This window comes from Musa acuminata, chromosome BXJ1-6, assembly GCF_036884655.1.
Source record: "Musa acuminata AAA Group cultivar baxijiao chromosome BXJ1-6, Cavendish_Baxijiao_AAA, whole genome shotgun sequence".
Lineage (NCBI taxonomy): Eukaryota > Viridiplantae > Streptophyta > Magnoliopsida > Zingiberales > Musaceae > Musa > Musa acuminata.
In genome coordinates, this window is record NC_088332.1 from 40,279,631 (window position 1) to 40,297,523 (window position 17,893).

The window sequence follows — 17,893 nt, forward strand, 5'->3', positions numbered from 1 at the left end:
TCCCTAACTTAATTGAGGTTAGTACCGGTCTATTCTCCGGGATACAATTTATGTACGTACATATTTATCTTTGATGAATGATCCTTCACAATTTAAGGAATAAATATAACACTATCATTGACCTTAATTAAGTTAGGGATGATATTAACGATAGTTTTGTTACCCAATAAACTAATGCCATATCGGTCTGGTCAGATATCGAAATCATTATTGTCCTAAAGTATGAATATAATCATTTTTATATATTATATTATATTTAGTGGCTTCGTCAAAATAATATCAATGATTTGTTTAAAATTTGACTCAATCGATTGAGTTCGGATTTAGGCTAATTATATATTATCCCTCTAATATCTCTTTCATATCTTAACTTTTAGTATTTCGATTCTTATACTTCAAAAAACTCTATATTTAAATCATTATAATTATAAAAATAAAATATTTAATCATATTTATCTAACACAATCGATTTTACCGATGAAAAATATAAATCAAATTAAAATTATATTTTTACCTATTATTTTTTTATCATTCGTAATATCGATAATATTAACCACTATGTCGTTCTTGTTAACCATCACCACAACAACCACCAATGATATCACCGTCCATCACCATCATTAAAATTATCTTTTTACCCATTATTTCGTATCATTTATGTACGTGTTATTTTGTATTATATTTTTTTCAGTAAAATTAATGATGTTAGGATAAATGAGATTAAATATTTTATTTTTATAATTATAAAAAGTTTAATATAATTTTTTTAAGTCTATCAAGATACTAAAGAGATCTAACTATAAAGATTTCTATATAAATATTTTAAGTCTAAAATCGAGATATTAAAAAGATCTAACTACAATAAAAACATTTAATTAGCATGTTGGGATTTGTACTAATTTGATTCAGCTGGACCAATGATCAAGCTGGGCCAGCGTACATGCCTTGACACATTCCACAGGCATACAATGCTTGGAACACCTACCATTGACTTTGAGAGGCGTGTTACCTATGATATGGACCGTGCAGGATTGCTTGCTCACCAAGAACAATGGCAACTTCTTCCCCAAGGATTCAACGTCCATCCAACAGCATGCACAGTTGCCATGCATGCATTTATATGAGCAACGCCAACATGCTTCGCTCTCGCCACCCGAACTTACCTCCACAAGCCTTCAAGGCAAGCCGAAGAGATGCGTCGCGAGGGCCGCCAACACGGGCTGGTGAGGACTCACATCCTCCTCCCACCTCCTCTCCAATCAAGACACAAACCCAGACCGTTGCACCAGCTCCACGCGCCGCCGACCGCCGGAGTTTTCTCCAAGGTGCCTTCGAAGCCCACCAACCACTCCAAGTTCACCGGCCGCTGCGGCGGCGGCAAGCCGATGTGCGCGGCGTGCCATGCGAAGCCTGCGTGGAAGTCGAAGGGCAAAGCCAAAGGGAGCTCCAAGCTCAGAGATGGGCTGGCCATCCGCCGAGGAGCGTCCGCGACCGAGGCTGTAGGCGTCTTGATGGACGGGATCGATGAAGATGACTGGTTCGGAGGAGATGATGGCATGAAACATGAGGCGTTGGCAGGCGAGGAAACTTCACCGAACCAGACAGACTATGCATCAGGAGATGGAGATTGGTTCTTGGTAGGGGAAGAAGAACAATGAGTGTGTCTCATTGTTGTGGTCTTTGAGTAGACCATGAAGATGGAATCAGCTGCATTCTATTGTGATCAAAATAAAGTAAAAAAACAGCAAAGAAATTATCAGCCTTGTATCTGAAATCTTATATGTACCCATGTTCTTGGCATTTGACTAAGGAACATATTTTTCAGTAATATGTTATTATTATTACAAATGTTCCTTATGAGTAAACTAAGGGTGGATTATTGATTGTTCACAATTCTCTCGGAACATTTGCAGAATTAATTTGATATTTTTCTGAATTCCTGAATAAGTTTATCCCCACCAAAAAATACAGTAAAAGTTTTCATGTGTATCTAATGAGAATTTTGTCTCACATACTATGATCTATATAGTTAGATAAAATTGGTGTTACATAAAGATATTACATTCTTGCATGTTGTGATATAGCATGTAAAATAAAAAAGAAAATTTTTAGATAAAAAACATTTAAAAACGTTTATATATTTTTTAAAAAATAAGGATCAGAGGTTTTTTTTTTTTTTTTTGAATGAAGTCACATTGTTTTTTTATATGATAAAAAAAATAATATAACCCTATTAAAAAATATTATAACTTAGGCCCTAATTTTTATTTTCCATAAAACTTTAGGAAATCTTCTCTAGTAATATTCAAGTGGTTTCTAACTCAAAGAGAGTGTTAATTTGCCTTAAATTTGATAAAATTTAAAAAGACACAATTTCAATTTTATAAGGGTTGAAAAATAAAAATATTTATTTTAGAATATTAAAAATAAAAAAATAATCATTTAAGTCTTTGTAAGTCTTTTCTAGCATTTCTTGAAAATTTAAAAAATTTATTAAAAAATGATAGGTGAGTCTTATTGTTTTTAAATAGAGTTATATTTTTATAGCATAATAAAAAATAAGTGTAACTCATGTCTCTAAATTTTTTTTCTCAATATTTCAGAAAACCTTATATGATAATATTCAAGTGGTTTTTGACTCAAATGGTTGTAAATTCATCTTAAATTGACTAAAATTTAACAAATTACATAATTTCAACCTTTTAATGACTGAAATAAATAAATAATATATTTTAAAGGCTTGTTATTAGAAAATTTGATTATTTAATCCTTTTTAAAATCATATCCAAGATTAAATTTTAAAAAAATTGAAAAAAAGTGAGATGTGAACTACATTATTATTAAAGGGTTATACTCATCAATAAAAACAATGTAATTCAGGTCTCCATTTTATTTTTCCCTCAAAGATTTACAAAACCTTCTCTACAAATATTTTTTAAATGGTTTTTGGCACAAAGTATCAATTCACCTTAAATTGGTAAAATTAAAAATGATATAATTTCAAGTTTTTATAGGTTGAAATAAATAAAAATATACCCTTAAAGGCTTTAAAATAGTACATGATAATTTAAGCCTTTAAAATTATTTCCTAGGTTTCATGAAAATTTTAAAAATGTTAAAATTAATTGTTAACATTTATTAGTTTATATAATGAATTTATTGTTATCTATATAAAATATATAAATATAGTATTATTTTATGTTTTTATTTGTATTAAATAATATGATTTTTATTTTTATATCATGATTTTATTTTCATAACACTATTTTAAATTTTAAGATTAATTTTATAATTTTGTGTTTTCTTAATAATTAAAAATATTTTAATATTATGTGTTTTTGTTGTCTATTATTTATTTAGGACTGGTCTATTGTTGATTTAAACTGGTTGGAAATAAAAAAAGACAAATAAGATCTCTTGGTTCATTTGAAATTGACTCAAAATTGAAGGAAAAAAAAGATAAATAAATAGGTGTTGGTACTTTTGTTCAACTGAAAATTGTAGGGGCTCTCTACAGGAAAAAAAAAATTTTTTTTAGAGAATTTGTCCAAACAAATTTTATATTTTGAACAAAATTAGAAGGTTGTTATGTAGCTAATTGGTCATTATCAAGACCAGAATCTGTCATCATCATAACATTCTTTAATAAGCTGTGGAATTACCATCATCTTCACCATTAATATAATATAATATATATATATATATATAATTTATTTATATAGACAATCATAATTTTTATTAAATAGTGCTAATAAGAAACTAGAAATAAAATGATGTTGGAGCAATTTTTTTAATTTAAATAAATTTTATTAGTTTAAGTATGTCTTGTATATGTCATAAGTAATCAAATCGTATTGCAAGTTGATCTGATTAAGATCATATAAAAACTATATTGAGAGCATGTTGGACGAAAAATTCTTCGTTAGTATCGGAATAATAATAAAGGGTTTGGAAGGTTCGAAAACTTAAATAAATTTTAACCTTAAATACATTAGAGAAATTGAAATTTGAATATATTTTAACCTTAAGGAAAAAAAAAATATAAAATTTTCGATTAGCCTCTATATGATTATATTTTCTACTCTATACTTTTTTTTTCTTTATTTTCTTCTACTTAGTAGATTACAATGGAAGATCATAAGAGAATGGATCAATAATTAGTTATTTCTCACGTTAGTAATATTTATTATCTTATGATATGATTTTATCATCGACATATGAGACTATAAATATTCAAGCTTCATCTTAGATGTTTTCTTCTTGAATCAGAACGGTATGATAATTATCATTTTATTATTATTATTATTTTTCCCTTCCACTATTGTAAAAAAAAATCCATTACTATTCGTCATCACAGAATATATGAACTGTCAAGAGAGATAAACAAAAAATTTCGAATAGTTTTCCATTTAATATTGCAGGTAAAGAGTCTTTCAAGAAGATCAGCATGGGTCAATTTATGAGACATTTCAATAGTCTTTTCTTTTGTTTATTCTTGGAAGATGATTCCATCTGATATGCTAGAATTATTCTATATATGTTTCCATTGAATATATGCAATTAATTCTATAACAAAAGAAATTTCTTTTTCGTTGATGTTTATTTGGTCAGAAATACTCTTTTTGTTCTACAGATATGCACTGCATATCTGCTTAAGTACATGACATATTGCATTTATTAATCATGTCATGTTTCCTTGCACCTTCTTCTTGCTTGCATCCCTTTCACAAGATACCAGTTTCGTATCAGATCAGCATTGGCTGCATTCTAAAAAGGTTTCTTGCCAGCTTCTCCAATCCACTAGTCTTCGGAAGCTTGAACTGATCAAAGACCACCAACAAAAACATACAAAGAAACGTACGTGAAAAGCCAACCTTTTCAGCAGTTGAAATCCTACAAACCCACTGCGTCTTCCTCCTCCACGAAGCAACAAGATGAAGAGGGAGGGGAGGCAGCATGGCATGGTGAGGAGCTCCGCCTTCTTACCTGCGGAATCCGATCCGAGGCCTAATAACGCCAGGGTCCCCAACCACGTCGGCGCCCCTCCGGCCGCCGGGTTCTTTGCTAAGGCGCCGTCGCGGCCGACGAACCACTCCAAGTGCACCGCCAGGTGCCGCAGGGAGAGGTGCAAGGACTGCCATTTCAGTCCCGTGTCCAAGTCCAGGGACAAGGCCAAAGGAGCGCACAAGCTCCGGTCGTGCGATGTGGTGCTCAACCACCGGCTCGTGTTGTGGAGGGTGGTCGATGGCGGAAGATTGCTGAGCTCCAGAAAGATCTCCGCCAGCGAGATCGTTGACCATTTGTACGCTTCTAGTCAGCACGAAGGAGATGATTATGATGACCAGAACATGGAAGAAGGTGCAGGTTATGGCCATGGAGGACCTCTTTTGGAGGCTGTTGATCCAAAGGAGGGACACAGTGGTGCTAAATATGGAGAGACGGGGGAGAGCAGCACTGACAGTGATGAAGACAGTGAAATAGGTTTCCATATGATTGGAGTAACCCGGGAATACTCTGATGGAGAAGACTGGCTTGTGGTGGACGAGATCTGAACCTTCATAGTTTCTATGATCTACTCCATGGATTTCTTATCGTAATTGTACATGTAATCTGCCTGAACAAACAGTATTTGTGTTATATCATCATCTCTGAATAAACTATAATCGCTCTTCAATAAGATTGATTGTTCAGGTAAACTAATCTTCCTATTCAATAGCATTTAATTGTCTGTTGCGTGTTTGTGTGTGTATATATATATATATATATATATATATATATATATATATATATATATATATATATATATATATATATATATGTATATGTATATATATATATATGTATATGTATATATATATATGTATATGTATATATATATATGTATATGTATATATATATATGTATATGTATGTATATATATGTATGTATATATATGTATATATATATATATGTATGTATGTATGTATATATATATATATATGTATGTATGTATGTATGTATATATATATACATATATATATACATACATATATAGATATATATACATACATATATACATATATATATATATACATACATACATACATATATATATATATATATACATATATATATATATAAACGCTGTTATATATGGTTTATGCAGCCGTTATATATATTGTGTGTAGAAGGGGGCGGCATTAATATTCTTCATGTCGAGCCTATCCTCCTTTGCGCATCCCTTGACCTCCATTCTTCAGCAGAAACGCGATTCCAACACGGATCACGATTCCTATAGTCGATCTCACCCCAGTGCAGACCACCTCCCCGTCGGCGCCAGCACTAGAGCAGTAGAAGACCAAGTCTGCTCCTTGCTTCGCTCCTGTGTCTCCTTCCCCCGCCTCACCCAAATCCATGCCCGCATCGTCCGCCACGCCATTTACTCTAGCAACCTCGTCGCCGCAAAGCTCGTCTCCGCCTGCTTCTCCCTCGACCGCCCGTCCTACGCCGACCGGGTCTTCGCCCATGTCCCCCGCTATGTTGGCCTCAGGTCACCACCGCGATGCCTTGCTCGTTTATCGCCGGATGCTCGACTGTGGTTGCCGGCTTGTCACGGACTTAGCTAGTTTTGCCTAAGTCGTGCGGCACCCTCGCGCGTCCATCCGCAAAGGTCAACCTTCCCGAAGCCTCCCATTGTCCCTTAGGATCAACAAAAGAGAGAACGGGTTAAAGAGAATGCCTCAATCGGGATCCACAAGCAAACATGTCCGAAAAACACTTCATAGACAATGCAAATTACAAACAGACTTTACAAGATCTGAACAGTTACACAACAAAGGGTAAAATGGTCCATTACAGACTAAAAATCTCTCGCACGTGTCCACATGACACAACATTTATTTACAAGCCTAAAGAGGCCACCAACCTAACTAAAGTGGGACTCTTAAGCCTTCGGCCGCCCCTCTGCATGCTGTACAAGGCATGAACATGCCAAAAGACACGGACACACATAAGCATTACATCGAACATCTTGTTTAGAAGTTTGTCTGTGACATTCTCCCCTACTTATTCCTTCGACGTCCTCATCGAAGCCTTTGTCGACACTGCAACTCTTCGCTTTTGCTAAATCTTCAATCTTCTACTCCAGCTGCAATGCGCCTCCTGGCTCCTAACTGCTCTCCGCTGTTGTTTTTGAGTAGTCGAACCTTTGATCCGCCATGCTGCTTTAACTCGCCAATGACTTTGACTATGGTGTGGGGTTGGCTGAGTCGTGTTGATCCTTGTTGATTCCTACGGATCTCCCAGATGAAGGAAAAGACCATCCTTACTGCGCCAGTCTCTCAAAGATTCCTCATGCTGCTTGAACTGGTTGGATGCTTGTTGGAGCTTTAACGAGCATCGTCTCGCAAACTTCTGAAGTTTTGGGTCCTTCCTCCACAAAATCTGCTCATTGACTCTTCTTTCAGTTAGTTGTCACATCCAAGTAGGTTCGCATCACTTCCGCTTTCGATTGGCATTTCGTTGGGAAATGAAGCGGACAATCTACTCTCAGTAGCACTGATCACCGTTGGTGAGGATTTGACAACTATTGCCTTCCATTATCTTCGAAGGGTCTTTGAACATGTGCAGAGCTCCTCTGTTGGATAGATAAGAGAATTGGGGTACTCGGTTTCGCTCATCCTCTTAAGAGTGGAGAAGGCAAAGGTTACTTGACTTCGCCCACCTCCTCGAGGTTGTACTTCATGCATCGAGCTGGTTACTGGCCTTCGCCTGCTCTTTGCTCACACTTCTGAAGCACTTGGAGTGTTTGCACTCCTTGCATTGAGTTAGCTACTGTTATTCACCTTCTCAATGCCATCGAACTTCTGGAATGCAGGAAGTTTTCACCCCAACTTGGAGTAATTCTCTGATAGATGAGGTCGCCTCTGGGATTGTACTGTCTTCTCCATCAACTCTGTCGCCTACTCCACTGAGTAGCAGCACCGCGTACTGTCTGCTTCGTTCCTTGGTCGTGCACTCTTGTATGACCCGAAGTCCTTCACTTACGGCTATCTTGATGAGAAACTTGTTGACACCGGTCTTACGAAGTTTATTGGCCTCTGCCCTTCAGCCTTGTCTCGGTACTTGGAGTCTGCCTCTGCATGCTCCACCTCCTCGGCCCCTTTCACGACCAAGCGCTCTCCCTCCATGAGAGCAAGGAATCAATGACTTTCACGGAAGTCCCGCCTATGCGGTACCATAGCGCTGCCATGCCCATGGCCCTACTATCCGTCGCCTCGCATCTGTATCCATTTTCTTCACAATCAGTAGATATGTCTCCGTGGCGCTCCTCTGAGTCCACCTCTATTCTAACTGATGCTTGATTTTGGGTAGCTAAGTCCCTCTGGACTCGTCGTCGCTTCCTCGCCCCTTTCAACCCCCTGCTTCAACACCTCTTTGTTCTCCAAGCAGTCCATTTGGTCGATGGAAAGACAGACTGCAACTCTCATGCATGGCCTCTGCCATCACATTGTAGGGTTTGCACCGATTATGTTCTCCTTAGCTTCCTTGGTAGCAACGTTCGCTTACTCGGCCTTGTCCTCTGACTTGTCGGGCTCCCTTAAGTGAATATAAGCTCTGGAGCAGTCCAACTCTCCAGCTGCTTCGATCATACCTCTGCATAATCAAGTCCCTCCCATGGGACTCACTAGTACTTGCATTCGAACTTTTCCCTTGGTGGAACACATCCCCCATATGCTGATGACCAAGGTTTTCATCCGATGCAAAATTCGATGCACGCCCGGAAGATCCGCCTCTGCGGTACCATGGCCTTCACTCCTTGAATCCATAGCCCTTCTTGCCGTCGTGTTGTTCACCGAAGTGGAGCTTCCAGTAACTCCCGATCATACCTCCGTATGATAAAGTCCCTCACGGGACTTTTTGTGTGTATCGCATTGCCACGAACCGTTCCACCATGATCCGCTGCACTATGTCGCCTCCTGGTGACATCTCCATTGCATTCTGATCCTTGTGGGATGAACTCGAATTGTGAACCCTCCATGTGTGGCCTCTGCCAATACATTGCAGGGTCTCTTCCACCTTCGATTTTGTTCGCTCCTTTGGCAATCGACCTTCATCCACCCACTCTTGGGTCACACCTAGATGAAGCACCGCTCTAGGATAGTCCGTCGCCTAGTAGCTCCCGAAGTCCACCGACTTCGCTGTAATTTGTGCACCATTGCTTGGATCCTGGGCCTTTGCCCCTACCAGCACAATCTCCGCTGCGCACCGCTTCCTTCATGGCAACTAGAATGGCAACACTGTGGCATATTCTTCAAGAGTACCCGCCTCTGCGTCCTCTTGCCCCGTGCTAAGGCCTTCTGAACCCAACTTCGCCTCCGCAAATTGAGTCGCCTTAGTTCCTCCATCAAATGCTCCTCTGAGATAAGGTGCATTTGCCCAGAAGCTCCCTTCGTCTTTGGCACCATGCAAGATGAGTCCGCTCCGTCAAAATGAAGGACCCATGGAACAACATGATCCTACCCTTGCCTCTGCAAGAGTTCATGTCTTTGACCTCTGTCTAAGGAAAGCACTGTGCTTCTGCTCCATGTTCCAACTTCTCTGCTGGCTCCCTTCAGGTGGCTTGGGTACTTCGCCAAGTTACACCCAAGTTGCTCCGCTCCTCGTTTTTGCATTGAGTCGATGGTGGCCCTCGCGTCCACCATTCCATGGGTCAACCCTCCCTTGAGTCTGATCACCATATCGACTCTAAGTGTGCCTTCATTAAAGTTGCTTCAGGTCGCTCCCCCACTTGATCTCGCAATGCATCCACCAATGCATTCTCTCGAGCGAGATCATGCGGCAACTCCTCGCTGCTTGCTCGGTCCATTGAGCTTCGTGGAGTTGTTGTTTATGAGGTACTCCTCCTCAACATGTGAAGTCCGTCTCACATGATTCTCCCTCTGGAGAGCCGAGACTTATCCCTCCTGGATAACTGTCTCGTTGGAGCAACATCTCTCTTCATTTCGGAGACCACCATCCCCTTGGACTACTCCGATCTGCTGAACAAACTGTGCATTGTTCTGCCTCTTGCAAACGCACTTGCTAGATTGCGGCTCCACGTCAATACAGTCACCGCTGCACCCCTCAAGGCCTAGCAACATGCTGAACTCGTTGCACACTTCAGCCTCCTCCGGACGTATCCTTCGCATGCCGAAGAGAAAGTTTCAATGCTCCATGGCGCCGAGTCTCGACCGCCTTGGGATAGCCACGAACATTCCATCGTCCGCATACAAGCCCATGCATGAGTACCGAATTCTTCGAGTTAGCAATTCCCCTCACCTCTGTGAGCTTTGCACAACTCTTTCGGTCGATGAGCAACTCATTCCACTTTGCATGGTCTCGTCCTTTGCCAAGCACCTCGCTTGCCTTGAGCACCATCAAGTAAAGTTGTCAACGTTGAGCCGTAGCTCAAACTCAGCCATCCCAACCTTTGTGCGCTCCGCATTCTTCCAAGCTTGTATGTTCTCGTGGTACCTCTTGCGCGAAGGGTTGGCCATTCCTCTGAATGCCAATGTCAGGTGCCCGCTCCTCTGAGCGACTCTTTTCCCTACATCTCCATGCCCGTTTTTTCCCCCAAACGGTCGCGCGTGTGCTGACTGCCCTCAACGCAGCCCCGCTAGGTCCCCCACGTTTGCATGCTAAGTGTTTCTATGAGTGTTTGTCCCACTCTAATACCATCTGTCACGGACTTAGTTGGTTTTGCCTAAGTCGTGCGGTACCCTCGCGCATCCGTCCGCAAAGGTCAGCCTCCCCGAAGCCTCCCATTGTCCCTTAGGACCAACAAAAGAGAGAACGGGTTAAAGAGAACGCCTCAATCGGGATCCACAAGCAAACATGTCCGAAAAACACTTCATAGACAATGCAAATTACAAACAGACTTTACAAGCTCTGAACAGTTGCACAACAAAGGGTAAAATGGTCCATTACAGACCGAAAATCTCTCGCACGTGTCCACATGACACAACCTTTATTTACAAGCCTAAAGAGGCCACCAACCCAACTAAAGTGGGACTCTTAAGTCTTCGGCCGCTCCTCTATATGTTGTACAAGGCATGAACATGCCAAAAGACATGGACACACATAAGCATTACATCGAACATCTTGTTTAAAAGTTTGTCCGTGACAGGCTGGACAGCTTCTCCTTCACTTCCGCCCTCAAAGCTTGCTCGAATCTTCTCGCCCTCGAGGAAGGGATGGCCCTGCATGGTCATGTCCTGAAGTTGGGCCTGGGCGCCGACATCTACATTGCGACGTCGCTGATGGACCTTTATAGGATGTGTTCTCAAGCACTGGATGCTCGTAAGGTGTTCGATCACATGCCTGATAAAGACATTGTGGCTTGGAATGTGATGCTCTCTAGCTATGCTCGCTTAGGTATGATGCGGCTCGCAGAACAGCTGTTTGAGGAGATTCCCCTGCGAAATGTTAACTCTTGGACTGCGTTGATCTGTGGGTTCTTGGAATGTGGAGATTTAAGCGAATCAATGATCGCCTTTCACCGAATGCAGCTCCATGGTTTGAAGCCTGACAAAGTCATGGTTGTCACAATGTTATCTGCTATTGCTGATCTAGGAATGCTGGATTCAGGTAAGTGGTTTCATGAGTATGTGAAGAAGAATGAGATTGCAATTGATGCTTATGTTGGCAATGCACTCGTAGATATGTATGCTAAATACGGCAGTATCCAGGATGCCTGACTAGTGTTCGATGAGATAATTCGAAAAAATATTTCATGCTACAATTCTATGATCTTCGGACTGGCTGCTCATGGACTAGGGGAGGAAGCTCTTGAAATATTCACAGATGCTGAGAGAACTGGGATTGGAATAGATGACATTACTATGACTGCGGTTCTAACTGCATGCAGCCACTCTGGCTTGGTCGAGGAAGGTCTGAAGTACTTTAAAACAATGCAAAATGTTTATGGCATTGAGCCTAAGAAGGAACATTATGGATGCATTGTTGATCTTCTGGGAAGAGCTGGAAGATTTGATGAGGCAATGCAGATCATAGAGACCACAGAGGATGATTCTTTCATATTGGGAACGTTAGCTGCAGCTTGTAGGACTCATGGAAATCTTGGGTTAGCCAATGAACTAGTAAAAAACATCTCCAAGTTGGATCCAACAAATTGTGGGTTTCTAGTGTTGCAAGCTAATGCTGAAGCAGCTAGTGGGAGGTGGGAAGAGGCTGTAAATGTTAGAAGACTGATAAAGGATACTAGAATCAAGAAGAGGCCTAGTTGCAGTTGGATTGAAGTGGGAAATGAAGTGCACGAGTTTGTTGCTAGTGACAACTCTCATCTAAATTCAGTAAAGAGTGCGAGGTATATACGTTGAATAGTGGCACAGGAAGAATGGTTTAGACATTGAATTTATTGACAAATAAAGCAGTAAGTGTTGATGCTTTGTCTACTGATATGACTCTGTTTTAACTAAGTACAATACTCTAAGCTGTAAGTTTAAAGAGGACAGACAAACAGCTAAATTCTATGCAAAAGAAGATAAACAAAACTAACCTGTTTAACTAGTCAATCTCGGAGATCTTATCAGCCTACAAATTGCAAGATGAAGATACTTTCCCAACAGAATGAATGAACATAGTTTAGCAATTTGGAAAAGTCTCCTTTAGTCGTCAAGGATAAGCAATGTATGAGATCATGAATAACCTGCACCAAGGATAGCCAAGCATTTGCAGTTGACTTTTCCATCTCAGTTGAAAGTGCACATAGCGTGTAGCAATATGTGATCCTAGTGCATTGGTTCCATAATGGCTGAGGAATGCCACAATTATGAAGCTCATAACTTGCCCAGAGTCCTTATGATAAAGGTGGAGACGGGCAGGCTGTTCTGGACTATGGTTTATTTCCCAGAAAAAGTGGTTCTACTTCAATTCAACTGATGCATGAATAGAACTCACTGGATCAAATATGCTAGTTAGCAAAATGCAGCAAGGACCTGAATATCATGCATAATAGTGCTAAACTCTATTTCATTTTCAGAATTTATTTTTGATATTTTATTATTCTGAGCTTCATGGTAGTTGATTGAAACACTTATTTGTTAGAATATTGTGATGTTATATCTTGACTGTTCTAGTATGCATCATGAAGCAGGTGCCATTATTTGAGTAGGTAAAAATTTGTATGTATCTTTCTGACCATCACTCGGTGATCTGATCTCATGCATTTATGTTCCTCAAACTGCTCTGTGTATTTTAGTTATGTGCTGTTTCAATTTTACTTGGACCTGTTGTTTTGATACAATGTCACCTTTGCATGAATATAACATCAAACAATCTCTTCGTTCTTAACACTTTCAGGACCATGTTAACAACACCTCAAGGCATTAGAAGGTTAGCCAAGTGATCTGTGACACTGTTTGCTTCCTCAGGTATGTTCTTTCTTTCTTTTTCCTTTTTGTTCTTATCGTTTCAAGGAGAGAGATTATTTTCATGGCTTTAATACCTGATGCTTGCATTGCAAAAGACCAACCTATCTTGCTACAAAACATGAATTGAATATTAGAAAACCAAAGATTTTTTGTAACACCTAGGCATGGTTGTATCACCACACAATGTAATGCGATGCTTATGTGTCTGTCACTTTTATATAATTTTATTGATTAAGCTTGGCAATTGAACACCAATCAAGGAATAATTCTGATAAAAATATTGTTTTCACATAAACTCAGCATCCCTTTGATTTGAATGCTCATGCTTTAAGCTACCTATTTATGAAATAAGGGAGAACATGCTTCAAAACCTATCTTTATGAATAGAATAAAGGAAGAAAAAAAAAAGGAGAAATCATCAACTAAGCCACATGTAGATCATATGAGTAGCCGTGATCACTGCACATCTATGTTCAAAACCGTGCTTGATGGTGAAACCTTTGGGATGATAACATGAAGCACCCCTTCCTTCATCTCCGCCTTAAATCTTCTCAGCATCGGCATCACGAGGCAGTGTGAATTTGGCATCATGTTGTCTCTCGGTGTGCCTCCTGTCTTCTTTCTCTTCTGCCTTCTTCTTGGCCTCGACATATAGTATTCTTGCTTCCACCCACACCTTCACATCTTCCTTGGTCACACCTAGCATCTCAAACGTCAACCTATGAAGTCCTCCATCGTCTTCCTCAATCTTCCATCTCCGTTTACTCCAACAACAGTCTACAGTTTCTTTGCTTTGTAGGTCGAGGAATGTAATGCCATTGCAGTAACAAGGATCATGCATGAATTTGTCGGTTGTCTCTAACATCTGTTGCAGTATCCACTTCAACGGGAACAACTCCCATATACCTGAAATCCAAAACATGATAATTATATATGCCTCTGTGATGATTATATTCTGACAGAAACGAAAACTCTGGTTTGAAACTTTGCTTTGTATGTTATTATGCTCATATGGCAAACAATGTAACTGAGCTTGACATGCTGAAGCTATATTGAGGCATGCAATGATTAATAGGAAATACTTTCTACTTTGATACAGAATTAGTTAAGCTTATGTGATATCCTGACTGAATAAGGATGTAATTATGAACAGAAAGAAGACTAGATGAGACAAAATAAAAGAAGAGGCAGATGTAGATTGGCAAGGATGATGTTACCACCAAGTGATGAAGCCGGTGTTTGTCGCTGCATCGTTGTCTGGTTCATCTTGCTAGGTTTTTGAAGAGGTTCTCCAGAACTCCCTGTGCGCTGGGAAGCCATGGCCTTCATGGCAACGTATCTGGGAGCCCTGAGATGGCATGGAAGGAAACATTGGGTTGTGAAGCAACTGTTTCTGTTGCTGCTGACACCCCTCCTTCGGCTTAAGAGAGAAGAGAAGGTGTTGATGCTTGAAGTAGCCGACAACATCTTCACCAGTACGTCGAGGTTGACGTCGGGGATCAGAGTTTAGTTTGATCTCAGACGTCTCTCTCTCCGCATAAATAAATAAATATTATATCTCAGGGATAGAATTTGTTGAGGAAAAAAACCTGAAAGATTTATATCCAAAGTTATTGAATTTTGTTGCCGTTTGTGACGTTCTCAGTATATATATTTTTGGATAATTTATTTAAAAATTACTAGTAATGAGCTTTTAATCATATGAGGCTTTCGTATTTAGTTTTTATTAAAGGATTTTTTTGACTTTGATCAAATCATTAAAAGATGATTATCATTTGACTATATTTGATTTGATTTTTTTAAAATGAATTGATTCTTTTGAGATCAATTGGATCAAATCGATTTAACTAAGTTCTAACTATTCAATTAATTTAATTAAATCTTATATTATTCATTAATTTTTTAAATCACCTTCATCTTCTTCATCTCCACCATTCTTCCTCTCACTTTCTTCTCATTGATTTTCTCCTTTTTTTACTTTACTTCCACCTCCTCTCTCTCTCTCTCTCTCTCTCTCTCTCTCTCACTCATCCACTTCCTTTACCTCTCCTTTGGTTTCTTCTACTCATCCATTGCTTCCTCCCTCTCCCTTCCTCCTTCCCCTCCTTTTCTATCTACTCCTTACAGTTTGCTAACAATACCTGTTATACTTGAGCTATGCTGAGGTTATACTCACTAAAAAAATATTTAAAAATTATTATTTTTATATAAAAATATTCTAAATTTATCATAAAACTAAAAAAATTTAAGTTATTTTAAAATATATATTAATTTTATATTATAAATATTCAAAAAAAGTATACTTATTCATAGAACATATTAAAAAAATAAATTTTAAATGACATTATCCTAAATTATCTAAAAAAATATTACACTCCGATTATACTTAAGTTACACACATTCACAAAATATGTTAAAAGATATATTAATTTTTATATTAAATTATCATAAATTTATCAAAAAAGAAATAATAATAATAATAAAATCATATTTTTATTTTTTATTTTCAATATTAACTTAGTTACACTCAAAATTAAAATAAGTTAAGCTCAATTATCTAACTTATTTTAAAATTAATATTTTTAGAATAATTAATTATCAAAACTTTGAGAATTCTACTAAAATATGATTTTAACAAAAAAATTACTAGTTTTATATTTTATGATGAATTTAGAATAAATTTATTAAAAATTTATTATATTTTTAATAAGTTTTGTAAGTGAGTGCAACTTGAACATAAAATATAAAAATATATTTTTATATATTTAATATAAAAATCCGATCAAATTTGAAGGGATCCGACCCGAAGCGACTTGACTTAAACCGAATCGACTCACGAATTGATTGAACTTAAAACAACTCGGTTCAAAGATATTATCAAAATATATGGGTGTCATCCAGTAAAAATTTATTACTATGGATTTTTTTTTTCGATAAATCAGCTTTTTTTTAATTTTCTAGCATGATAATGTACATCATGTACCAAAGGAGAACAGAACAAAACTGTAGTATAAGAAAATTTATGGTAAATACATCTAAAATATTGGATTGATGATAACGAATCAAATCTCTATTTACGGCTTAAAATCTCATCTAACAAATTTACTAAAACACTTAGATTCAAAATATCATTTGATTTTTTTTATTATAAAATATCAATTAACTTAGTTGGTAAAAAATTATTTCACGTATTTGTAAAGACTAATAACAGTACTCATTGATTAGCCAAATTTACTCGGTCTATCAATTTTTTTACCTCCGTGGCTTCTTCATCACTCGATGCCCAAAAGAACAGAAGAGAGGAGAAGGGAGAAGGCTGTCGCTTCCCCTGGCACAAAATAGCTCCCCCTAGTCGGAAACTTACGCCAACTCGGTAAGCTTCCACATCAATCTATCTCTATGGAAGCTGTGTCACAACAGTGGTGATTTCGTCTTCCGCGACGGCAAGAGAACCCATAGGGATTCACGATCTAGATTTCTGCTGCAGGCGCCAACTCGTTGTCCCCAACATCTACTCCTACAATGGCGTCGACGTGAGCTTTTCACCTTACGACGGGTGCAGTCGTTCCGCCATGCAAGGGAAGAAGAGACCAGTCTACTACTGCTTGACACCATCGCTCGTTCTTCGTCAGAGTCCTGTCAACCTCAGCCAGGCGATCTTAAGTGCAGGATTGCCCATGGTTAGGGTTGATGAGGATGTCTTCTATGAGTTGGTCATCGAGGAGAACCTGCTCGAGCTGGAAGAACGATGACACTCGTCTCGCCAAAGACAACATCGAGGCAGTTCTCACGGTCCCTCTCTGATCCAAAGAGGCTCTCTCTTATTGCTGGAACGAAAACGAGACTGATGAGGAAAGCTCAAGAAGAAGGAAGGCTGCATTGAGTTCGAAGACCATGACTTCGAGCTCATGCTGTTCGAGTCGGGACGAAGGATCTGCCCTGCGCTGAGCTTTAGGCACCTGTCCGATGTCGGACTCCAGACCATTAGGTCCCGCCGAAGGAGACTAAAAGGTGCAATCTCTCTCTCTCTCTCTCTCGTGCAGTGCTTGAAACATGATGGACTTGGGAAGAAACAGAGAGCATGTGAAATCAAGGGAGAAAATTCAGCAGATATTAATGAAAGATGGGTTTCAGTTGGCACCAACACAGAGAGAGGAAAGCAAAAGTGCTCTTTTGTTGCAGTTTTAATTGCCTTGTGCAATCATACCACTGACCAATTAACACTACAAAACAAGCTATTTTGTCGACGTTAGAGTTTAATATATATTGAGTTTTTCCTAACAATCTAACTTTTTAAGATTATTAATAGCAAAATATTTATCAACCCTATTGTTTTGCATGATGCTTAATTAATATTTTACCTAATAGCCCTTTTTTGTTTTGACTTTTTTCTAGAGCAGTTGAAAGAAAGAGCAGTATCTAATGACAGCCATACATACCTGCAGTCTTCCAGACAAAGACCTTGATGAGCTAATTTGATT

At 38.6% G+C, this 17,893-nt stretch overlaps 2 protein-coding genes across 3 annotated transcripts; both read left to right on the forward strand.

The window, feature by feature from the left end:
- The first annotated feature begins 4,934 nt into the window (after window positions 1–4,934).
- On the forward strand, window positions 4,935–5,552 carry LOC135677538 (uncharacterized). The gene has a single exon (XM_065189899.1). It carries the CDS (start codon window positions 4,935–4,937, stop codon window positions 5,550–5,552), a length of 618 nt encoding a protein of 205 aa, XP_065045971.1.
- A 5,509-nt stretch (window positions 5,553–11,061) lies between these two features.
- On the forward strand, window positions 11,062–14,986 carry LOC103989309 (pentatricopeptide repeat-containing protein At2g20540-like). 2 transcript variants are annotated; one of them, XM_065190241.1, is made up of 3 exons: window positions 11,062–11,607; window positions 13,342–13,412; window positions 14,566–14,986. In XM_065190241.1, the coding sequence occupies exons 1-2, from the start codon at window positions 11,214–11,216 to the stop codon at window positions 13,350–13,352; spliced, it is 405 nt and encodes a 134-aa protein (XP_065046313.1). In that variant the 5' UTR covers window positions 11,062–11,213; the 3' UTR covers window positions 13,353–13,412; window positions 14,566–14,986. The 2 variants fall into 2 exon arrangements, 1 of the variants encoding a protein (XP_065046313.1); XR_010514756.1 differs by having other exon boundaries at window positions 11,065–12,412.
- Window positions 14,987–17,893: the final 2,907 nt, after the last annotated feature.

What these genes read in the sequence shown, in the direction of transcription:
- LOC103989309 (XM_065190241.1), top strand. Translation starts at nt 11,214, where the DNA reads ATGGCCCTGCATGGTCATGTCCTGAAGTTGGGCCTGGGCGCCGACATC.
- LOC135677538 (XM_065189899.1), top strand. Translation starts at nt 4,935, where the DNA reads ATGAAGAGGGAGGGGAGGCAGCATGGCATGGTGAGGAGCTCCGCCTTC.